We start from the raw sequence: 19821 nt of genomic DNA, 5'->3' as shown, positions 1-19821 counted from the left end.
TGGAAGTGACGTCACACAAAGCACTGGCCAATGATCGAGGGCGGCCTCCGTCTATGACGTCCTCTCCCGTGCCGATCAACTAGTCGGCGCTGGAAGCACGATTTCGTAGGACGAATGTAAACTCACCCCCCCCCCCCCCCCCCCGATCCGCCAGTGCTCGGGCTCTCAGAGACCATAGACCGCTCGCTGAGCTAGCCGGTGCAGTCTATCACGCAGGCGCTTACTGCTGCTGCCACCTAGCGACAAAACCACTGACTAATACTCGGTGTCTGCAATGACAACAATATTCGCGAGACCAGTGCTTATAATAAGGCAAAACTCACGACTAAGCAGCCGCCTGCCTCTGGCCGTGCTCGTAAGACCCTGACCAGGCAGTTCTGGTTCCCTGCCGCCACCTGGACTACCGCGGATAGACGTCCAGGAATAATCGGAGCCGAAACAGACGACCCAAATCATACGTGCCAGTAGTATCTGCTATATCAATCACAATTCCATAATCCATGGCCCTAATTCAGCGCATGACGCTACCTGACCCTACAGGTATTGGCGCTCGATTTCTATGGAAAGGCAGGCAAAAATTGGCAATTTTGCTTACGTTTCCAGCCAATACCGAGCGCCAATACCTTTGGAAACGTAAGCAAAAGCTGGGAATTTTGCCGACGCTTCCATGGGAACCGAGCGTCAATACCTGATAGCGTCAGGTAGTGGCGTGTCGTGAAATAAAGTCCAGAACGGTGCCTTTTACGCTGGTCAGTGTTGTCCAAACTCCCCTCTCCCAGATACCACCAAACACTGTAGAACGCATGTCACAGTAGTAATATATTCAGTATTCACTGTCGGGTAGATAACCATACAATACTTTGGCCTGGTCTCCGGCGGCTCTAGGGCTCTGCCGGGCACCCACACTGCCACACAATCTTCTGGGACCGGCGCCGTCGGAGACACTGCCGCGTCCGGTCACGACGCACGCGCAGACGGCGCCACCAGCCAGCAGGACGGATTGTTGAGTCGGCCAGACTCTGGCTATCACGGCGATACGAAGGCAGGCGCGCACCGCCGCTCGGCGCCCATACATACATGGTCATACATTGGAAAATGGGCGGCGCCGCGCGCGCCATACAGGCGGTACATTGGTACATCAAGCGTAAAACATCGGCCACAGCCCCAGTGGCGCCTTCGACGGGCGGTAGGGAATGACTCGGAATGTCCAGTATAGGCGCGAGCATCAGTCAATACATGGTCAACGCATCACCCATAGAAAAACAATACAAGTTATACCGCGCCCAGGAATAAAACTCCTGTGGCGCACAGTCCGCGGCGGCGGCGGCGTGAACTTCAGTTTCGAAGCGGCCCGGTAGATGTCAGTGTGACTCAGACGCGACTGCCGGGCGGGCTGAGGGCCGGCGGCCGGTGCGGCGGGCCGCGACGGAGCACGTCCGGCACGGCTCGGCCGTACTGGGGCAGCACGCCCGGCGGCAGGGTGGGGATGCCCAGACTGGACGGGTGCGGCGGCCGGCGGGGGCCCGACGGGCCGGCGGACACCGCGTGCTTCAGACCTGCAGACAAAGCAACAAACAGCGTCACATTCGGAAAACAACAAGCAACGTAATCGCAACACAAACAGGCACTCGTGAACCTAATCATTCTCCTTCCAACTCGTTTTTCATCCTTCCATTCCATGTAAAACGAGATTCATTCACTACACATTCTTTAACCCGCGCCCTGCTGGGGGGGGGGTGTTTGAACACCCCCCCCCCTTGTGGTTTTTCGCGAATATCTCAAAAACGGCGGCGCGGAGCGCCGCCGTTTTTGGTACACCTTATCATACATCAATTCTACACATGTTGTGAAAATTTCAGACCAAGGTCATTCAAGGTCAGGTCACCAGGTCACTTGAAGTGACCTCACCTCATAAAAACTTTCAATGTCTGTCATAGCTACACCGAGTGACCGATCGCTTTGAAACTTTCAGCGATTGCTAAGAGCAATAGCATGTACAAAATGTATATCTCAGAATTTTGATATCGATGACCTAAGGTCAGGTCAATTTTGCGACCTCCCCATTATAAGTCAATGGGAGAAAATTGAAATGCGCCTCTTTTGGATGGAAGACATTATAAACACTCCCAAACACCGAATTACAAGTGGTTTAGACACACTGAACTTGAAAATGGTGTCCGTGACCCTTGTTTATGCCCTGAGGTCATCTTAGGTCACGAATGGTATCTACCAGTTTTTCGCAAATAACTTTTGATAGAGGCATGCTAGAGCGATGAAAACGCCTTAGATGTGTTCAGCTCGACGATACGGATCGACTGATATGCAATATGACCCTTTCCGGTCAGGTCATGACCTTGACCTGAGGTCAAATTTTCAAGTTGACCTTTCAAGGTCAAGTTATAGTTCATTCGATGCGTCTTGACGAGAGGAACACGATGCCGGTAAAAGTAAGCTCGTACAAGGGTTGGGTCAAAAGTTATTGCAGAAAAACTGTTTTCGAAAAAATCGGCTATTTTTGCAGTTTTTGCCCCCTGCAGGCAAAACCGTTGACGTTAGGTCAAATCTGAGAGAATTACTCAGAAAGGGCGTTAATAGGGCTACCGAATGCGCTTTTTCGCGGCGCTGTAGCTCTATTGGTTCCCGAGTTATGCGTTGGCTTCTTGGAAATTTTCGACATTCGACCTGGAAATCGGCGAAATTTTGCCTTCAATGACCTCTGGTGACCTGACCTTTGACCTGACCAAAAAATTGACCGAAGTGATTTCGTCATTATTTTTTACGCTCTTTCGAACGCCGCCTTCCGCGTATCGCTACGTGGCCCAGGAGCCGAGTTACAAGGGGGGGTGTTCAAACACCCCCCCCCCCCCCCCAGCAGGGCGTGGAAATCCAGGACCCCCAGCAGGGCGCGGGTTAATCTTAGGACACACCAATACATGAAATCCATGCCGAGACTCGCATCAACACCATCCCTCCCAAAGCAGCCGCCCGCCCCTCACCTGGCGCGGGGTAGCCCGGGTGCGGCCCGGCCCTCATCCTCTCGTGGCGCCGGGGCAGCGAGCGGTTCGAGTAGTGTTCCGACACGCCGCCGCCGCCGCCGCCGCCGCCCAGTCGCATCATGGCCTGCACGGACTCGTACTCAAAGTACCCGGCGGCGGTCCAGTCTCCGGCCTTCGGGTCCGGGCCGAGCGGCCGACCGCTGCGCTGCGAGTGGTACACCTGGTGCTGCCGGCTGGCGGGAGGACGGGGAACGAACGTCAGACGCCGCGCACAGAGAGACGGCAGAGTGGGGGATATGGACTCGGTGACGACACAAACACACGACTGGAGTAGTTAGATTGTTAGTGGTGGCTTCCATGCCATGGTTCACAAACAGCAACACAAGGCGAGGAATCAGTATGATTTTAACCAACCAATGGACTGTAGCCAGGAGGGTATCGTCCGCAGCTATACTGCAAAGGCTGGCACACGCTGATGCCAAGTCATGTTCAGATCTGCATTGACATGCAGGGCCAGGAAAGGTCGTGCTCAGGCAAGTAACACGATGCACTCAATCGTGGGTAAGCGGAAGCTATGCCATGCAACTTATGCGGGTCAGCTGTTGGATGCGCAGGAGGTGATAGAGCTATTTCACCGTGCTACGACGGCAACTACAATATGAGAAGCGTGTCGCGTACTACTGAGGGTTTCTATTCCAGGCGACCAGGCTAATAGCTACAATAGAAATATCGTAAAACACTAAAAAACCTCAAGCCCTTTTTGAAAAAAAATATTTCAATAAACTGTTTTCGTAAAAAACCCTCACACGTTAGATGAACAAATTACCACAAATTTAAGCAACAACCAACATGCTGGCACATGCAACTAAGCCAGCACTCACCCTTCTCAAACAGTCACATCAAAGCACCGACAAAATGACACAAAAATCACACCTCTACGCAGGCACTACCAAACCGCCACAACTACCACCATCGCACCCAGACCCAGCGCATGCACCGTCACCGCTGCAGGCCGCCACCAACCGCGTGTCACGCCGAATATAGGCGGTGTAAGTCCCGGTCTGTGGCGCGGCCCCATCAATGGCCCCGGGGCACGGGGCGCCACCCGACCTGGCCGCCTCGTACTGGAACTGGTTCTCCAGGCGCTCCAGCAGTACCTGGTCGCTCCAGCGCTTGGGCCGGCCGGCGCTGAGGACATATTAGCAGGGGCCGTGTCCCAGCGGTGTGCCAGTGGGGGAGGCCCGGCGCTCGGGTAGGTAGGTCAGGGGAGGAGAGGGAAGACGGAGAGGAGGAGATCAGGGTAGGAGGTTGGAGTCGCGAGGGAGGCGAGAAACGGAGGGGGAGGGGTGAGGAAAATAAAGAGAAATAAAGAGCGAAAGAAAAGGAGAGAAAGAAAGGAAGTCGGAGAGTAATTGGCAGAGCCGAGGGTTGAGATCTCCCAAACCCAGGGGACTCAGGAAGGGGGAAGTGTAGAGTTCGCAACATATGTACAGACGAGAGACAGCCTTCACCAGAGTCTGCACCCTCGCACCAACACCTCCACCTCCAGCCCGCAGCCTCCGAGAAACCAGCCACACACACTCGGACTTCACCTCAACCGGGGCTCATTGTGCTGCATTTGGTGAGCGGGAGAATGGGTTATCAGAGAGATAGAGATAAATAATATCACTCCGCTATTAAAGCGATCATTCCGCTCTGCGTCTCGAGAATCACAAACCTAAAAGCTTTGTCCGGACACCACCCAGCACATAACCGGGATCAACATACGAAGACTTGGACGAAACCCAAACACAACGCCGGACAAAACAGACAGCCACACGGCCGGAAGCTGCGGACGGCACGGAGCGGACAAGCCCCGGCCGACGGTGACCGGTCACCTTTCGGGGGAGGGGCGCCAGCAGGAGAGTGTAGCTGGTGCCGGACTGGCGACCCCAGCTGCGCCGGCTGGCCCGCGCGTTGGCGTGTTTCACACGCAGCTGGCCCGAGCTGCCCCAGGACCGGCGCTGCCTGGACCAACCAGCGCGCCGCCACGGCAGATATACACACCACTCATCATTACAAGCTGGATTACACACAACTGATTATCATACGCTGGTTGCACCCTACCACCCTACAACACTTACACACTTAACCCTCGCCGGCACAGCGGGGGGGGGGGGGTTGATGCAACCCCCCCTAAGGTTTTTCGCGAATAACTCGCGTAAAAAGCGGCCGATCGCGACGAAACCTTCAGTACCCTCGCATTGATCAATTTTACACCTACCCTGAAAATTTCATGACCCTGACCCCAATGACCTTTGACCTGTGACCTCTTTTCTGTGACCATGTTTGGCCGAAATCGCGGTTCGGCGCATGTCGGCGCGCATTAGCGGCGCGTTTGCAAGCTTTTCGTGGTTTCAAACGTTCAAGCATGTGATTTGATGTTGCTCTCATGCATTAGGGTGGGTGTCAAGGTCACCTGAAGGTCAGGTCATTGACCTTTGGTGACCTCGGGTGACCTCGGTTCACTTTTTCGAGTTTTACATGTTTCTAAGCTAGTTTTTGGAGCTGAATTCGAATTTAGCAACCATTTGAACATTTACGAAGTGGTTTTGGTGCCTTCGTAACATGTTGCGAAGCTGTCCGAGGCGGTTGACACGTATTACGAATACCCGTCACAGCCCCTACCGGTTGACCTGACCTGACCTGACCCGACCTGGTCTAAATGCTTAAAGACATCATCTATGATCAAAACTAACACGATATTCGTGATCAGCACCCCGGAAAACCACATAGCAGCCACACTTTACGACTTTCTAACAGGTCTCGATTTTCCCGGTTTTCGGGTCATTGACCTGACCTGGAAGGTCACCCGATGACCTAGGACCTTAAAATTGGGTATCATCGGCTTCCTCTCGTGACGGGCAACACGCTCGTTTTTTCCGCGAAGCTCTAGCTCGATCAGGGGCCAAACGCGAGGGGGGGGGGTCGTACCAACCCCCCCCCCTTGTGCCGTCGAAGGACTCAAAATGGCCTGTGCCGGCGAGGGTTAAAACAGTAACTTCACAAAGCCCCAGAGGGCAACCGTATGATGCACACTAGCTTTGCACTAGGCAGCATTTCAAAACACGTCTTTGTCAACACAGAGCTTGCCTAGCCACCACCAAACACATCATCACAAACGCATGATCCTGCACGTTAGACACTGAACAACATGCGACTTAATAGTCTACCACCAAGGAAATGCACATCCAAAATTAGGTATCTACTCAAATATCTAAACCGCTTCCACTGAACGCCAAACATTGACCATCACCTCTGATCTCCCACCACTCGTCCAGCACTCACCGCGCGCTGTAGAGTGATCCCTCGTCGTGCAGGGGGTACTGGGTGTGCCGCGGCTCGGCCATGCCCGTCCGGGTGGCCGGCCGACGGGACGGGTCCGGCGGCTGGTCGATCCACCCGGCTGACTCCTCAGATCTCTGCTGTGGACGGACAGGGACTGATACGGTCAGACGGGTTCAGCTGGAGGGCTGGCCTGTCCACCCAGATGACTCCTCAGATCTCTGCTGTGGATGCAGAGTGACAGACACGGTCAGACGAAGACAAAGTCCAGTTCTGGCTCCTCATATCTCTGCTGTGGACGGACAGACGCAGACACAATCAGATGGAGAACGGGGGCTGGTTCTGACTTCTCAGATTTCTGCTGTGGACGCAAAGAGACGGACATCAGCAACGTAAACTATCTGATCGAGACGCCACGACAGGCGGTCTACCAGCTACGTCCTGCCAGCAGAACCAGACGTGTCCTGTTCACGCAAAACACAGTATGTTGAGCGATGATAAAGACGATTCCAGGGCACCGAATCTCGCTGGATAAGTAGGGCTGACGATTGAGGCTTAGTCACGGGAATGGTGTAGAGAAACATGCGGTAATAGGCCTACAAAACAACAGTAGATTTCATGTAGATTGCACATCAATAGACAGGGAGGCTGGTGCACAGCGTTGTGGTCACACTCACTGCATTGCTGCACACTGCAGTTTATGCTTTTTCATTGAGTCTGGGATAGAAATGATTATGCAGTTGATGACAGATTTCAACATCAAAATGAAAGACGTTGTCAACCTAGGTAAATGAACAGAATAGATGCCACGCATGCCAAACATACGTACGTGCACAACATACAATCAGTGCTAGTTACAAAACCAGGCATAAATTATGTGCAGTTCAGTTCGATCAAAACACGAAGAACGACAATCAAAAGTTTGAGCAACAGCCGGTCGGTTTGCGAACATTTAACACACAAATGGTGCAATATGCCGCTGGGCTTGGAGGCCAGAGCCTCCGGTACATGCAGCCTTCACAGCTGTATGCCATGCTTCAGAGGGGATCCACAGGGCCTGGGCAGGCAGACAGAGTAGAGACAAAACGCGAGCGTGCCGACAACCAGCCAAGACAAACTGTCCAGCCGACTCAGTGGCCAGACTCCACACTCCACAGATATGGAGCTGCCGCCGAACCAGGAACTATAGACGGTGACAGAAAACCGACCGAGATTGGACCAACCAAGACCGAGACAGAATCGAGCGCAGAGTGCGGTGGCGTGCGTCTGTGACCTGTGACACACACGTCATACACACACGTCCAGCGCCGGGCGTGCTGAGTTAGTGGAGCGGACACCAGCGCCCTCCGCGCGTGCTGAGTGTTAGTGGCGACCAGGCTCGCCTCCGCCGGCATGCAGGCAGACCGCGGCCGGGCCAAGCGTGCTGCTGCGCCGGCCGTGCCGCTCGGGTCTCTCCGCCGCACATGCTCACTAACCCAGAGAGCGGCGCGCTCCGCCGAGAGCGGCGCCGGCCGCTGGTTGCGGAAATACTCGCTGCTGCGGCCGCCGCGCGCCGCCAGCGGTCCCGCGCGCCAGAAGCCGCCGGGGCCGGCCGGGCCGGGGGAGGGCTCGCGGTGCACGTTGTTGTTGAGCCGGTCACTGACCAGGTGGGAGGGCAGCGGCGGCACCTGGGGCTTCAGCTCGCCGGCCTGTGGGCGCCCAACCGTCAGCTCCGGCGGCGGCGCAGATAGCCGAACCGTGAGGCGCGGCTCTAACTACACCCGGGGTATGCGACTGATAGCTACAAGCCGAGCTAAAGGGTAAACTGTTATGTCACTGTCTGTGGCCGATATCATGAGATTATCTATCGGAGCTGCAGCAGCTGGTGTCAAATGTTTTATATGTACATTTATATATGTTGTTATTGGTTTAATCATACCACCACCAGTCATGAATTAAGCTAAGCTTCAGCTGTATGCCATATCATGAACAACCCATGAATGGCTGATGTTTACCGTATATCGCAATTCGCATTTACAATCAAAAAACTACACTCCGCCGGGACATTCTCCTTACCCGACCCGTTTCTACCCTTCTCCCCTCCTGCGCTCGCCTCACGCCGTGATCGGCCTACCTCGCTGAGCTGGTGCTCGGGCGTGTCGGCGCGGTGACCGGCCGGCGGCTGCCGCTCGCGGTGCCGCCGCTGATGCTGCTCACGCAGCTCCTGAACACGCTCCGAGCGGCTGGCCGAGCGGGCCGGCGGCGGCGGACCGACGACAGCCGGCGGGCTCTGAAAGCGGAGCGAAACACAGAGGTCAGTCCCGGGGGGCAAACACAAAGGGCAGGAGTGTGCACCATCCTTTACCGAGCCCCGTTTTCATAGTATCTCCTGCCAGCCTCCATACCTGTCTGTGCTGCTGCGGCGGCGGCTGGCCGTGCCTCTGCGACTGTTGACCCTGCTCCTGCCGTTCCTGCCTCTCCTGTCGCTCCCGCTGCGCCGGCGCCGCGCCGTGTCGAGACTCGCCTCCCAGCCCTGCCGAAGCTGCCGCGCCGTCCGGTCGGTAGCGTGCCGCGATCCTGTTGAGTTCCTCCTGCTGCTGCCTCAGCTGCTCGGCGGTCAGACGAGGAGCGGGCGCTGCCGGCGCACCGCCGTCCGCCGCCTTACGGTGCTTACCGAACCTGAGGGATGGGCGCAAGGTGGGTCAGATACGTCATGCCATCGCGCGCATAGAAACTGTTTAAGCAACAACCCAAAGGAGAGCATACAGGCTGAAGCTTAAACCAACTGCCTAGAATCTGACATGATACTTGTAGGTGCACGTCAGCTCGGTTGAACAAGAACAAGGTCTTAGCGGGTGCATGGCAGCAGCATGGAAACTCACACTTCCATCGTAATTCACTATCAATCAGCGGACTTTCCAACGTGGCCCGCCTTATTGCCAGCAGCTACGCCAGTGTCTCCAGCCGACTCACCTGAACATGCTACCCAGCCCCTTGAGCAGTCCGCCCGATCTCCGTTTGCCCTTTTTGCCGTCGACTGCGCCCGTGCTGAGTGAGCTCTGTCGCACGGTCCGGTCTCGGATGAAGAGCGCGTCGTCAGCGTCGGCGGCGGCCGCCTCCTCGTCCACTGCAGGAGGCGCAGAGAGGTGGGAGTCAGTTACAGGTGGTGAGCGTGAGGGGTGGACACTAAGAGACGGAAATGAAGAAGAGAAGATCGTAGTCAAGATAAGAAAACACTCTTTAACATATTTGCTCTATATCGCTTGAAAGTGAAGAATTTGCTAGGAAAAAAGGGAGACAATGCAGACAACGCGAGAAAAAGGAAATGGCCGACTGAATCATCACAAGGTCGCAGTCATGGAACAAAAAGCAGCATTTACAACTGCGTGAAAACAGACTTTCTAGTAAAACGTGGAATCAAAATTGAGCAAAAACTAGCATTTACAATAATGCCTATAAAAACAGGACTTCTGGTAAAACATGGAATATAAGTTTATACACAACTGTAGAAAGCACAATCCACAGCTCCATAACCAATTGATCTCTTCTTCCCTTCCCTCGCTCGTCAGACCGCCACTGACCGGTATCCATGGCGGTGCGCTGCGCGGCGGCCTCGTCCCCGAGCGGCGCCTCGTAGCTGCGGTCCACGGCCGCGCGGAAACTCTCGTTACAGCCGCGGCCACGCACCACCTTGGCGTTACCGGGACGCGGGTACGGCCGGTCCCGCTCCTCAGAGAGTGCCAGCTGTGCGGCGGGGAGAGAGCAGGGGGTTAGATCGATGGTAGAACTGTGGCTGCTGGGCGAGTACATTCAAATACTCTTATAAGCATGACTACGAGCATAGGCCTCTGCATACAGAGCTATAGAAGTCTACAGAAGCCCAGTACTACGAGATATTGAAATCATACACGATAACAACCAGTAACCACTACCGAAAAGTGATACACGGAGCCAAATGAAAAACGTCAAAGCCACCCACAGCAAGAAATCAACATGTCGGTCAACGGTAACTAACTAGCAGTCACTCACACATTTCACCACCTCGCCAGCCCCTCATCCAACTCACCTCATGCACCATGGTCTGGAGCGACTCGAGGCTGGAGGACTTCTTCATGCCCAGACTGGGGCCGACGTCGCCTGCCGGGCGGGGGGAGAGGTCGGCGAACGTCACACGACACGCCTGGCAGGCGCTGCAGCGGCAGACGGGTGCCGACGGGGGCGGGAGACGGCGACCGCGGCCGACTCCTCGCCAACGCATCTTTTCAGACTCACTATTTACTAAGGTAAAGATACTTCACAGTCGTATCTCCGAATTGCCTGCATATCTCCGAATGCATTGTCGTAAGTAGTGCCTAGTCTTGCAATGTTTCCGCCCAGTCTGTGAGTAGCCTTCAGGCCACCCAGCACCGCGACGCACTAGACCGAACGGCACAGGACACGGGGACACGCACAGGACCGACTGAGGCGTGCCGCACACCGCTGCCAGTCCCGGCCGTCGGTCCAACAAGAGAGCGTGACGGAGCCACAATGGCCTCGGCAGTGGCGGCACGCGAGCCTCCCCCACCCTCCCGCTAGTCAATCCCCGAATAACGATGGCTGCCCCTCCCCAACCCCGCCTGATGGGGACGCGCGGGTAACGGCGGAAACAGAAAGGGGATTATTTACTGCATTAACATTCGGTAGAAAACTTAATCTGAAGAGTGGCGTGGGGTGGGGTGGGGTGGGAAGGGGTGAGGTGCAAATGCAAAGCGCATTGTCGTTTCAGGCAGCTTGTGCACGCGTGCTAGGAATGCTTGCTAAATGAGTGCTCAGAAATCGATGCAGGTCGAAGCAGGCAATTCGGAGCAGATAATGCGTCTGCTGATATCATGAGTGAGGGGAAGTCTAGACAGGACAGGCAAACGGACATACACATGCCATAGGAGTTTCATGAATATTTTCTTCCACAACGATTCCAGGGAAATGTGCACAAAAACGTAGCGAGAAACCGCAGCTGATCGTGAACATGTAACAACCCAAACCTTGTCATATAATACAACAAAGCAGGCCAGCTAAGCCAAGCTCTATAAATAAGTAGGTAGCAGCGGATCAGTCGACTTCAAATCTTGTTCCCTGTAAGATGTGCCCTGCACCAAACACATGAATCCCCCGCCACCGACCGTCCAACAACGGGCAGCCAAAACCGTCACCGCACATGCACGCATACGTACGCATCGGCCCCTCATCGTCGGTCTGAGCCAGCGAGTGGTGCGAGGCGCTACGGCCGGCCTCGGCGGCCACGCCTGCCGGAATCACCGGTACGCTCACAGGACGGGCCAACAGCGGCGCACACCATAACACGCAAACTCCGCAGCCCGACACGCACATTTGAGGAGCGGCACGCACATACATACAGAGGTGAGAGGACAATGACACAATGACAACGATCGGAAAGCGTTATGTAGCGGACGTAGGACAGCATGAAGCGCGGCCACGCGATAGGCATGTTGATCCATGATCAGTTACAGCGGTTTGAGCCGATGGCCGATGGGATGCTTTGTTAGAGGCACACGAAATACAGTCACATGTTAGATAATTGCACAACAAAGTTAGTCACAATCATTACTACAAGAAGCGGTTATGTATGTTACAAACAAGCATAGCATCTTCTTGTCTCCGATTCCTCGCACTCTATCCCCACCCACTCAGCCTAGCCTCGGGACAAGCTCGCAATAAAGCTGCCGGTATTCTCCTAGCAGCAACCCCGGCCCGCGCCACCACTGACCTGTCGGCCTCGCCCGCTGCTCCGCCTCCTGCAGTCGCAGCTCCGCCTCGATCTGCCGCCGCTGCGCCTCGCGCTCCTCCCGCGCCCGCTTCGTGCGCTGGTAGGTGTCCGTGCTCTTGGCGTCTTTGGAGGCGTGCCGCTTCTCGCTGATGGACTGCCGACCCAGCTGGTCGCGGGTGAAACCGACACCGGCCTGCTCCAGCGACGTCCTAGCAAACAGATGAGGGGAAGAAAGTTAGCTAACAGTAAATTAAGATTTAGCGACGCAAGATCTTTACCCCACGAGTCACGACTCTTATTTCGTTTACAGACTACCAAAATGTTGCCAGATATTCTTTCTTATGATGAAACATGACGTACCTCAGTACATAAATAATCATGAACGTCTTATCTGCACTAAACATCTTACGCAATTGCAGGTCAACCCTACCCTCAAACCAGTGCGCGTTCACTCACTGGCTGGCGTAGGCGGCATCAGTGTCAGCGTCCGACTGCTGACTGCTGAGCGAGGCCAGCGAGGCCGACGGCGGGTCCGTCTCGATCACCACTGTATCGCCCGACGGCATGTTCACAGTCGGGGAGAAGGTGGCCGAGGGGGGCAGACCGCCGCCGGCCGGCGCCAGCCGCTGCTGCTGCGGCGGAGCAGGGGGCACGGACGCGCCGGGCCCGTCCGACCACGGCTCCGGCCGGCTCTGAGTGGGGGAGGGGCACGGTCAAAGAGGCAAGGGTGTAAAAGCATCGTGTGAAAAAGGACACAGTAATCGAACCTGTACGAAGCGTTCCCAGCTTCATCTGCACTAGGTGGCAGATGCACCGTCGATATCACATAACACTACAACGTAGCGTCGAACCGCCTGGGTAGCGTGGCATCATTTTATAATCTGATCTCGCATGCAATATTGCATCAGCGACGCGTGTGTTGTGCCAGGAGCTGAAATACCCAATTTGTTGAAAGGCCCGTTATAAATGAAATGGAATGATGAAATTAAGACCTAACTCTTTGGCTATCACACAATCGGATTACAACGTCTGCTACTCTGCGGAATGATCCGACCAGTTGCAGCTCATAAGCCAAGCAAGAGCCACAACACGATCCACTTATTTATTACCGTATACAGCCGACCCGTCCCCACCCACTCACCGCGCCATAAGCCGCCTCTCCGACGATGTTGTTCCGCCCGGTGAGCCGGTCTACCACGGGGTTCCTGCCGGCCGGCGGCGGCTCGACCGAGGGCGGCGCCCGCCGGTGGGTGATGGTCACCTCGGATGGACCGGCCGAGGTCAGATCCAGCTGCTCGGTCCGCCACGGCGCCGCGCCGTCACCTGAGGGGTAGCGAGAGGTCATGAGGCTCAGGTATCGGCGGTGAAGCAGCTACGATCAACCAAGTCCACTGATTGAAAAAATCACGGAATCAATTCCTGGACTTGATGATTTTTTTATCTAGAGACCGTTTTCATAAAAGTCAATGTCGGTAATGAATGATTGCTATCCTACCCAGCTGATAAGATTTCAATTCAAAGGGATAAAAAAAAAATCAGCACTACAATTACCGAGTGTTCTGTTCCGACAACCACCACATTAGATCAACAATTTCTAAGCACCAGAATGCTTTGACCGGCTCACCTGGTAGCTGGAGCTGTCCGGCAGTGGAGACGGCCGACCGGCCGGTGACCGGGTCCTGGCCTCCAGAGCCGGGAGACGGCGCCCGCCGCCGAGCCACCGTTAGCGTCAGGATGCCCGGCTTGGAACCCTGTTGTGAAACCGAGACATACGGTTACCAGCATGGTCTTTTGGACACCCGTAAAAACCTTACGGCAGGATGACCCACCCGATCTTCGCTCAGCAGACATGTGTGAAACACGCGCGTATGGTATCAATGCAAACAGGGTTGGCATTTTTGCCGGCAAAAACTAGTTTATGCCATTTGCCGGTTTAAACCGGTTTTAACCGGCAAAAAGTGGCAAAAACTGGCAAAAACTCAGAATATCACAATGCTATGCCTAGACATGATTTTGAACAGGAAACATTTTAAGGAGAATTCGGTGAAAGCTTTATGCTTTCAAACAGAAGTGACATTGACCATTGAAATGTTTCATACCTAACTCAGAAACATTTTCATGGGCTATCCATAAGGAGCTATTAAGATGTCTTTTGGGGGTAATAAATGAGCCAATGCAAGGGTGACTGGGTGAGTCCTGCACAATCAGAAGTGCGAAGAGGCATCTGCCATTGATATGCGCACGGCACCGCATGACACCCTACTTACCGAGGCCGCCTTGTCCCACTCTCCCCTTACATGGAAATACATTCCGTTGTGGATGTCTACCGACATGCATAATTGCATAGACATTTTAAGCAGGGATAAGTAATGAGGCAACTTCAGAATGTTAAGTGCATCTATATAACTACCAGAAATGCATTAAATGCATTTCTGTACATTTCAAATCCATTCCTAACTAGAAAAGTTGTAGGTTTGGCCATCTGATTTTTTGCCAGTTTTTGCCAGTTTTTGCCACCAGGGTTTCTGCCAGCCGGTTTAAACCGGTTAAAACCACTGGCAAAAACCAGTTTTTGCCACCCCCTGCCAACCCTGAATGCAAATAACATAATTAGAGGCGCCTTTTTCTGGTGTTTTCCTGCAATGCTTAACAAGACATTATTTAACCATTTTCTAATAGGAATATCCATTATCCATATCATTATTAATGTTATCCCTTCCGGCGGCATGATATAATTAAACTGAATTAATCAGATATTAATTAGTTCTTAGAACTTTCTCTTACGCATCTGCAATCTACTTACTGATTACTCCCATTACACCGCTCACAGCCACATACACACACCGCTCAACAGCCACTAGCGGTGATGCTAAGTTGCAAACTTTGGCTCCAAATTCACCACCACAAACAAAGATACACACACCCGCCCGCCCGTCGGCCATGACTCGTTGCTGCCATGACTCGCCCTGGCACCAGTGCGCCACCAGCCGCCCATAACCGCCGCTCCTGACCGGCCGTCCTACCCACACGGCCGGCGGGCGAGCCTGGGAGCGCCCCACCGACGGGAGGCAGCCGTTCATGGCCACGGCCGACGTCCACGGCCAAACTCATGACCATCCACTAGCCGCCCATAACACCGCCGCTGCCACCCAATACTGTCTGTCGTTGGTCGGTCGGCTGGGTGGCGGCGGTGGCGGCTCTCTCCGCTCGCACACACTGCGCGGAGCAGCCGTCGGCGCCACCCATCAGTAGCTGCACATACCGCTGACCCACTTACCGGCTCATGGCGCCCGCCCGCCCGCCGCCGACGGAGCCGGCCGCCGCGGCGGAAAAAACGACAAATACTGGTCGGCCGCGGCCGCATCCCAGGCACAAGCTATTGATCGGTGCCATAGCTAGGATGCGCGCACCATGCAGACGTGGTATCCAACGGACGGGTATTACGAAATCCCATGGAATGAAAATTAATCATCAACTAGATAACTAGAACAGCAATGCCACGTATATCTCCCAATGTCGCAAAATAACTCAGCATTTTACCTCATATAATCGGGCGGCATCGCTCCTCATCCCCTCTCTCGCCAGCCATGACGCGTCACGCGATCACCCACCTCCTGGCTCATGGCGCGGCGCAGTGCTTCCATGGCCTGCGCGTTGCTCAGGCCGAGCAGCGAGTTATTATTGACGTCAATGAGCTGATCGTCCCGCTGCAGGCGACCGTCGCGGGACGCGGCACCCTCCCGCAGCACGCTCTTGATGTAGATACCCGTGTCGACCGAGCCAGACTCGGACGGCGTCGTCCTGCCCTTAACGCTCAGACCTAGAATATGAAAGGGCATAACTGTCACACATTGATACGTTTGATGTCAGCAACTGCTAGGAAATCGTCAATGAGTTACATGATCAGAAAAAAGATATCCTTGTCCTCCAACTCGGCGCCATGAAGAATCTTCTATAACCTATCACATCACTCAACAGAAATCTAACCACCTAACCTGATTCACACCCGTCCCACCCCACCCCACAGCGCTGACATACCGAGTGCGGACCGCTCGGATCCGTCGAATGCGATGTCGAACACCAGAATCTCCTTGTCCTGTCCCACGCTGGGTACGGGTGGCGGCGGCTGCTCCGGTGTCTGAAATGGACGGAAGGCCGGGGCTGGTCAGCGTGGGGGAGGGCGAACCGAAAACATTGAAACTACTCGTAACGGGACCTCTCATGGTTCGGATTCAAACAGAGAAATGAGATAAGAAAAGTGGCCTTTCAATGATTATGCAGGTCAGGACTCATGTGGAAATGTGTGTTAGAAATAACAATCGGGGCAGACGCACCTGTGCTCGTTTGATCTGCTGCTCTTGCGGAGACGAAGGTTCACTCTGAAAAAGACGAGCACGAATTAAAATCCAATACGATAAATCGACACCTACTGTCAAGAGCCGGTACCGCCAAAATATATGAGTTCCGTCGCCTTGGACACCAACAATTTTATCGTTGGCAGTCAAAACAAGGCTGATTACAAGACATTGTTTTTCGCAGCATTGCTCAATAAAATACCAGATAATAGCATACGGTAGGACCAGAAGTCATCCATGTCGTCAGCATCATTGACCCAATCGACCCAGCCTTCGATCCCCAGCCTCCATCTAGACGGGTGCGGGTCAATATGACCCGCTCTGTGGGCCTTTCCAGCCCCCCCCCCCCCCACCAACATCAGCCGTCACCAATCACCTATCTGAGACACCATCGGACAGCGGAAAACCGAGCTAGGCGCCGGCGTCAGCCAACGGGGAAACTGGCCGGCCGAACCGCTATCCGCAGCCACGCTCACCACATTATTAACCCGCGCCCTGCTGGGGGGGGTGTTTGAACACCCCCCCCTTGTGGTTTTTCGCGAATATCTCAAAAACGGCGGCGCGGAGCGCCGCCGTTTTTGGTACACCTTACCATACATCAATTCTACACATGTTGTGAAAATTTCAGACCAAGGTCATTCAAGGTCAGGTCACCAGGTCACTTGAAGTGACCTCACCTCATAAAAACTTTCAATGTCTCTCATAGCTACACCGAGTGACCGATCGCTTTGAAACTTTCAGCGATTGCTAAGAGCAATAGCATGTACAAAATGTATATCTCAGAATTTTGATATCGATGACCTAAGGTCAGGTCAATTTTGCGACCTCCCCATTATAAGTCAATGGGAGAAAATTGAAATGCGCCTCTTTTGGATGAAAGACATTATAAACACTCCCAAACACCGAATTACAAGTGGTTTAGACACACTGAACTTGAAAATGGTGTCCGTGACCCTTGTTTATGCCCTGAGGTCATCTTAGGTCACGAATGGTATCTAACAGTTTTTCGCAAATAACTTTTGATAGAGGCATGCTAGAGCGATGAAAACGCCTTAGATGTGTTCAGCTCGACGATACGGATCGACTGATATGCAACATGACCCTTTCCGGTCAGGTCATGACCTTGACCCGAGGTCAAATTTTCAAGTTGACCTTTCAAGGTCAAGTCATAGTTCATTCGATGCGTCTTGACGAGAGGAACACGATGCCGGTAAAAGTTAGCTCGTACAAGGCTTGGGTCAAAAGTTATTGCAGAAAAACTGTTTTCGAAAAAATCGGCTATTTTTACAGTTTTTGCCCCCTGCAGGCAAAACCGTTGACGTTAGGTCAAATCTGAGAGAATTATTCAGAAAGGGCGTTAATAGGGCTATCGAATGCGCTTTTCCGCGGCGCTGTAGCTCTATTGGTTCTCGAGTTATGCGTTGGCTTCTTGGAAACTTTCGACATTCGACCTGGAAATCGGCGAAATTTTGCCTTCAATGACCTCTGGTGACCTGACCTTTGACCGGACCAAAAAATTGACCGAAGTGATTTCGTCATTATTTTTTACGCTCTTTCGAACGCCGCCTTCCGCGTATCGCTACGTGGCCCAGGAGCCGAGTTACAAGGGGGGGGGGGGGTGTTCAAACACCCCCCCCCAGCAGGGCGTGGAAATCCAGGACCCCCAGCAGGGCGCGGGTTAATTCGGCACGGAGCGCGACGCCGAAAACTTGGCATTGTGTACAGCTCAAACAGGTGTAGATGTCAGAAAATTGCACACGTGAGACCGGTACAGCGCACGCCATAGGGTGAACATACCGGGGCTAGAACAGCTCCAAATGTCCCCCTCTCACTATAAGCCCGTATCGATCCTAGCAACCATCGAAACGATCTTTTTCCCAATGACAGTGCAATGTTCGCCATCAAGTCCTTCGCTCTGAACAAGGGAGCCGCTGTTTCACCTCTCCACCTCCCTCCATCCTTCTCTCCATTATTCCCTCTCTAGTCTCTCCTCATCCGTACCTTCTGCTGGCTCTGCGCCGTCTCCTCCTCGGTCCTCTTCTCGTCGGGCTGTTCGTGCCGCGATATGATGAGCTGCACGGTCTGACCGGGACTGACGGCACGCAGCACCTGCACTACCTGCTGCTGGCTCAGACCCGTCACCTCGGAGCCGTCAATCTCCAGCAGACGGTCACCGGGACGCAGACGGCCGTCCTCGATCGCCGCGCCCTGCAGAGATGGGGGACAGTGTCAGAGGGAGATGGGAGAGACCTACCAACGGTGCAGAAGAGCCAGTACACAAGACTTTTGCATGTAGACAGTAATAGATCCACAGGCTACCATGATCGCCTCTAGAATTCAGTTCTGCTGATGGAATTGGGAGGGATACCGCGCATGAGAAAACACATGAGATGAATGAGCTGAATTCAGGAATACGGCGGGGGGGGGGGGGGGGGTAATATGCAGGGAACAGACTGGTCATGGTTGCATAGAAAGGGAACGTGTCACTTACTTCATCGTCCACGGCGATGTCAGGACATTCCCTGAATGATCACTACTGTAGGATTCAGCTCTCGTTCCTGAGCGAGTACTGGACAATGTGGAAGCGTAGAACACCAGCACAGGATGTAAGCTTGACGGGGATTTAGTTAGGATCAGGAAGAATCTGGAAGAGAAAACATCGAATATGGAAACATCGCACCACTGAAAGTCAAAACAACAAATTTACAACAGGACCAGAGCTCCAGACATCCATTAAGCTTGTAACGTGGCATAAACATACCATTTAACACTCGTCGAAAACCTCAAATCATAAAAGCACACGTTCAAGCACAAGTCAGCCATCACCTCCCACGTCTAATTCCACCCACGTACTCAGACCCTCACCTTGGGCAGGATATTTTTCACATAGACGGGCGCGTGCCCTCCGGCCGGGTTGTCGCGTGTGGTGACGCTGAAGCCCAGTCCGGCGGTGCCCTTCATTAGCGACACCGTCATCCGGCGGCCCAGCTTGCGCGTGTTGGACGTCATGATGACGTTTTGTGTACGCGAGGAGAGCGAGACGGGCACCTTCTTGGTGGGCGTCACCGTGGCCACGCGAGACACCGCTGCGGGGAGAAAACGGGAGGGAAGGTTAGTCACGGCGTAGGGAGGGTGGCATAGCAATGTGTTGGCGGAGGCTGGGGAATTCATTGATGGCTGTTTGCCCTCCTAATGTGTTTAGATGCCAGGAGCAAAATGAATGGCAACAAACTACAGGCCGCAACTACGCAGAATAATGGCGAACGTGATGGATACCGGAAAATTCCACTACCAGACGCAAAATCCAACCGGTTTAAAATGACTACTGATAAACACTGAACGGGCAAGACCTTTTAATTAAAAGAAGCTGTACAAACGGGTCTTACGTTTTCTTGTTACTGCA

The 19821-nt window shown here is 54.0% G+C and overlaps 1 protein-coding gene across 11 annotated transcripts in view; it reads right to left on the bottom strand.

Annotated features, from left to right (window-relative positions):
• Positions 1-799: 799 nt before the first annotated feature.
• The window catches only part of LOC122393804 (partitioning defective 3 homolog B-like), a 77559-nt gene continuing 58537 nt past the window's right edge, over positions 800-19821 (bottom strand). For 3 of the 11 annotated variants that reach the window (XM_043390191.1, XM_043390189.1, XM_043390192.1), the window contains 19 exons: positions 19284-19504; positions 18420-18626; positions 16398-16442; positions 16102-16201; positions 15675-15883; positions 13688-13814; positions 13205-13386; positions 12520-12755; positions 12064-12272; positions 10366-10436; positions 9881-10043; positions 9273-9426; positions 8705-8978; positions 8434-8589; positions 7796-8008; positions 6324-6460; positions 4020-4184; positions 2997-3229; positions 800-1556 (listed from right to left, as the gene is read on the bottom strand). In XM_043390191.1, coding sequence (XP_043246126.1) covers positions 1372-1556; positions 2997-3229; positions 4020-4184; positions 6324-6460; positions 7796-8008; positions 8434-8589; positions 8705-8978; positions 9273-9426; positions 9881-10043; positions 10366-10436; positions 12064-12272; positions 12520-12755; positions 13205-13386; positions 13688-13814; positions 15675-15883; positions 16102-16201; positions 16398-16442; positions 18420-18626; positions 19284-19504 — 3287 coding nt within the window. In that variant the 3' untranslated portion in view covers positions 800-1371. Of the gene's footprint in view, positions 1557-2996; positions 3230-4019; positions 4185-4873; positions 5004-6323; positions 6461-7795; positions 8009-8433; positions 8590-8704; positions 8979-9272; positions 9427-9880; positions 10044-10365; positions 10437-12063; positions 12273-12519; positions 12756-13204; positions 13387-13687; positions 13815-15674; positions 15884-16101; positions 16202-16397; positions 16443-18419; positions 18627-19283; positions 19505-19821 lie in introns of those variants that run through there. The other 8 variants (XM_043390200.1, XM_043390199.1, XM_043390194.1 and 5 more) reach the window with 7 other exon arrangements.

This window comes from Amphibalanus amphitrite, unplaced genomic scaffold (genome assembly GCF_019059575.1).
Source record: "Amphibalanus amphitrite isolate SeventyFive unplaced genomic scaffold, NRLGWU_Aamphi_draft 000554F_arrow, whole genome shotgun sequence".
Lineage (NCBI taxonomy): Eukaryota > Metazoa > Arthropoda > Thecostraca > Balanomorpha > Balanidae > Amphibalanus > Amphibalanus amphitrite.
The sequence above is the reverse complement of the archived record's forward strand: the minus strand, read 5'-3'. Positions and strand labels throughout refer to the sequence as shown.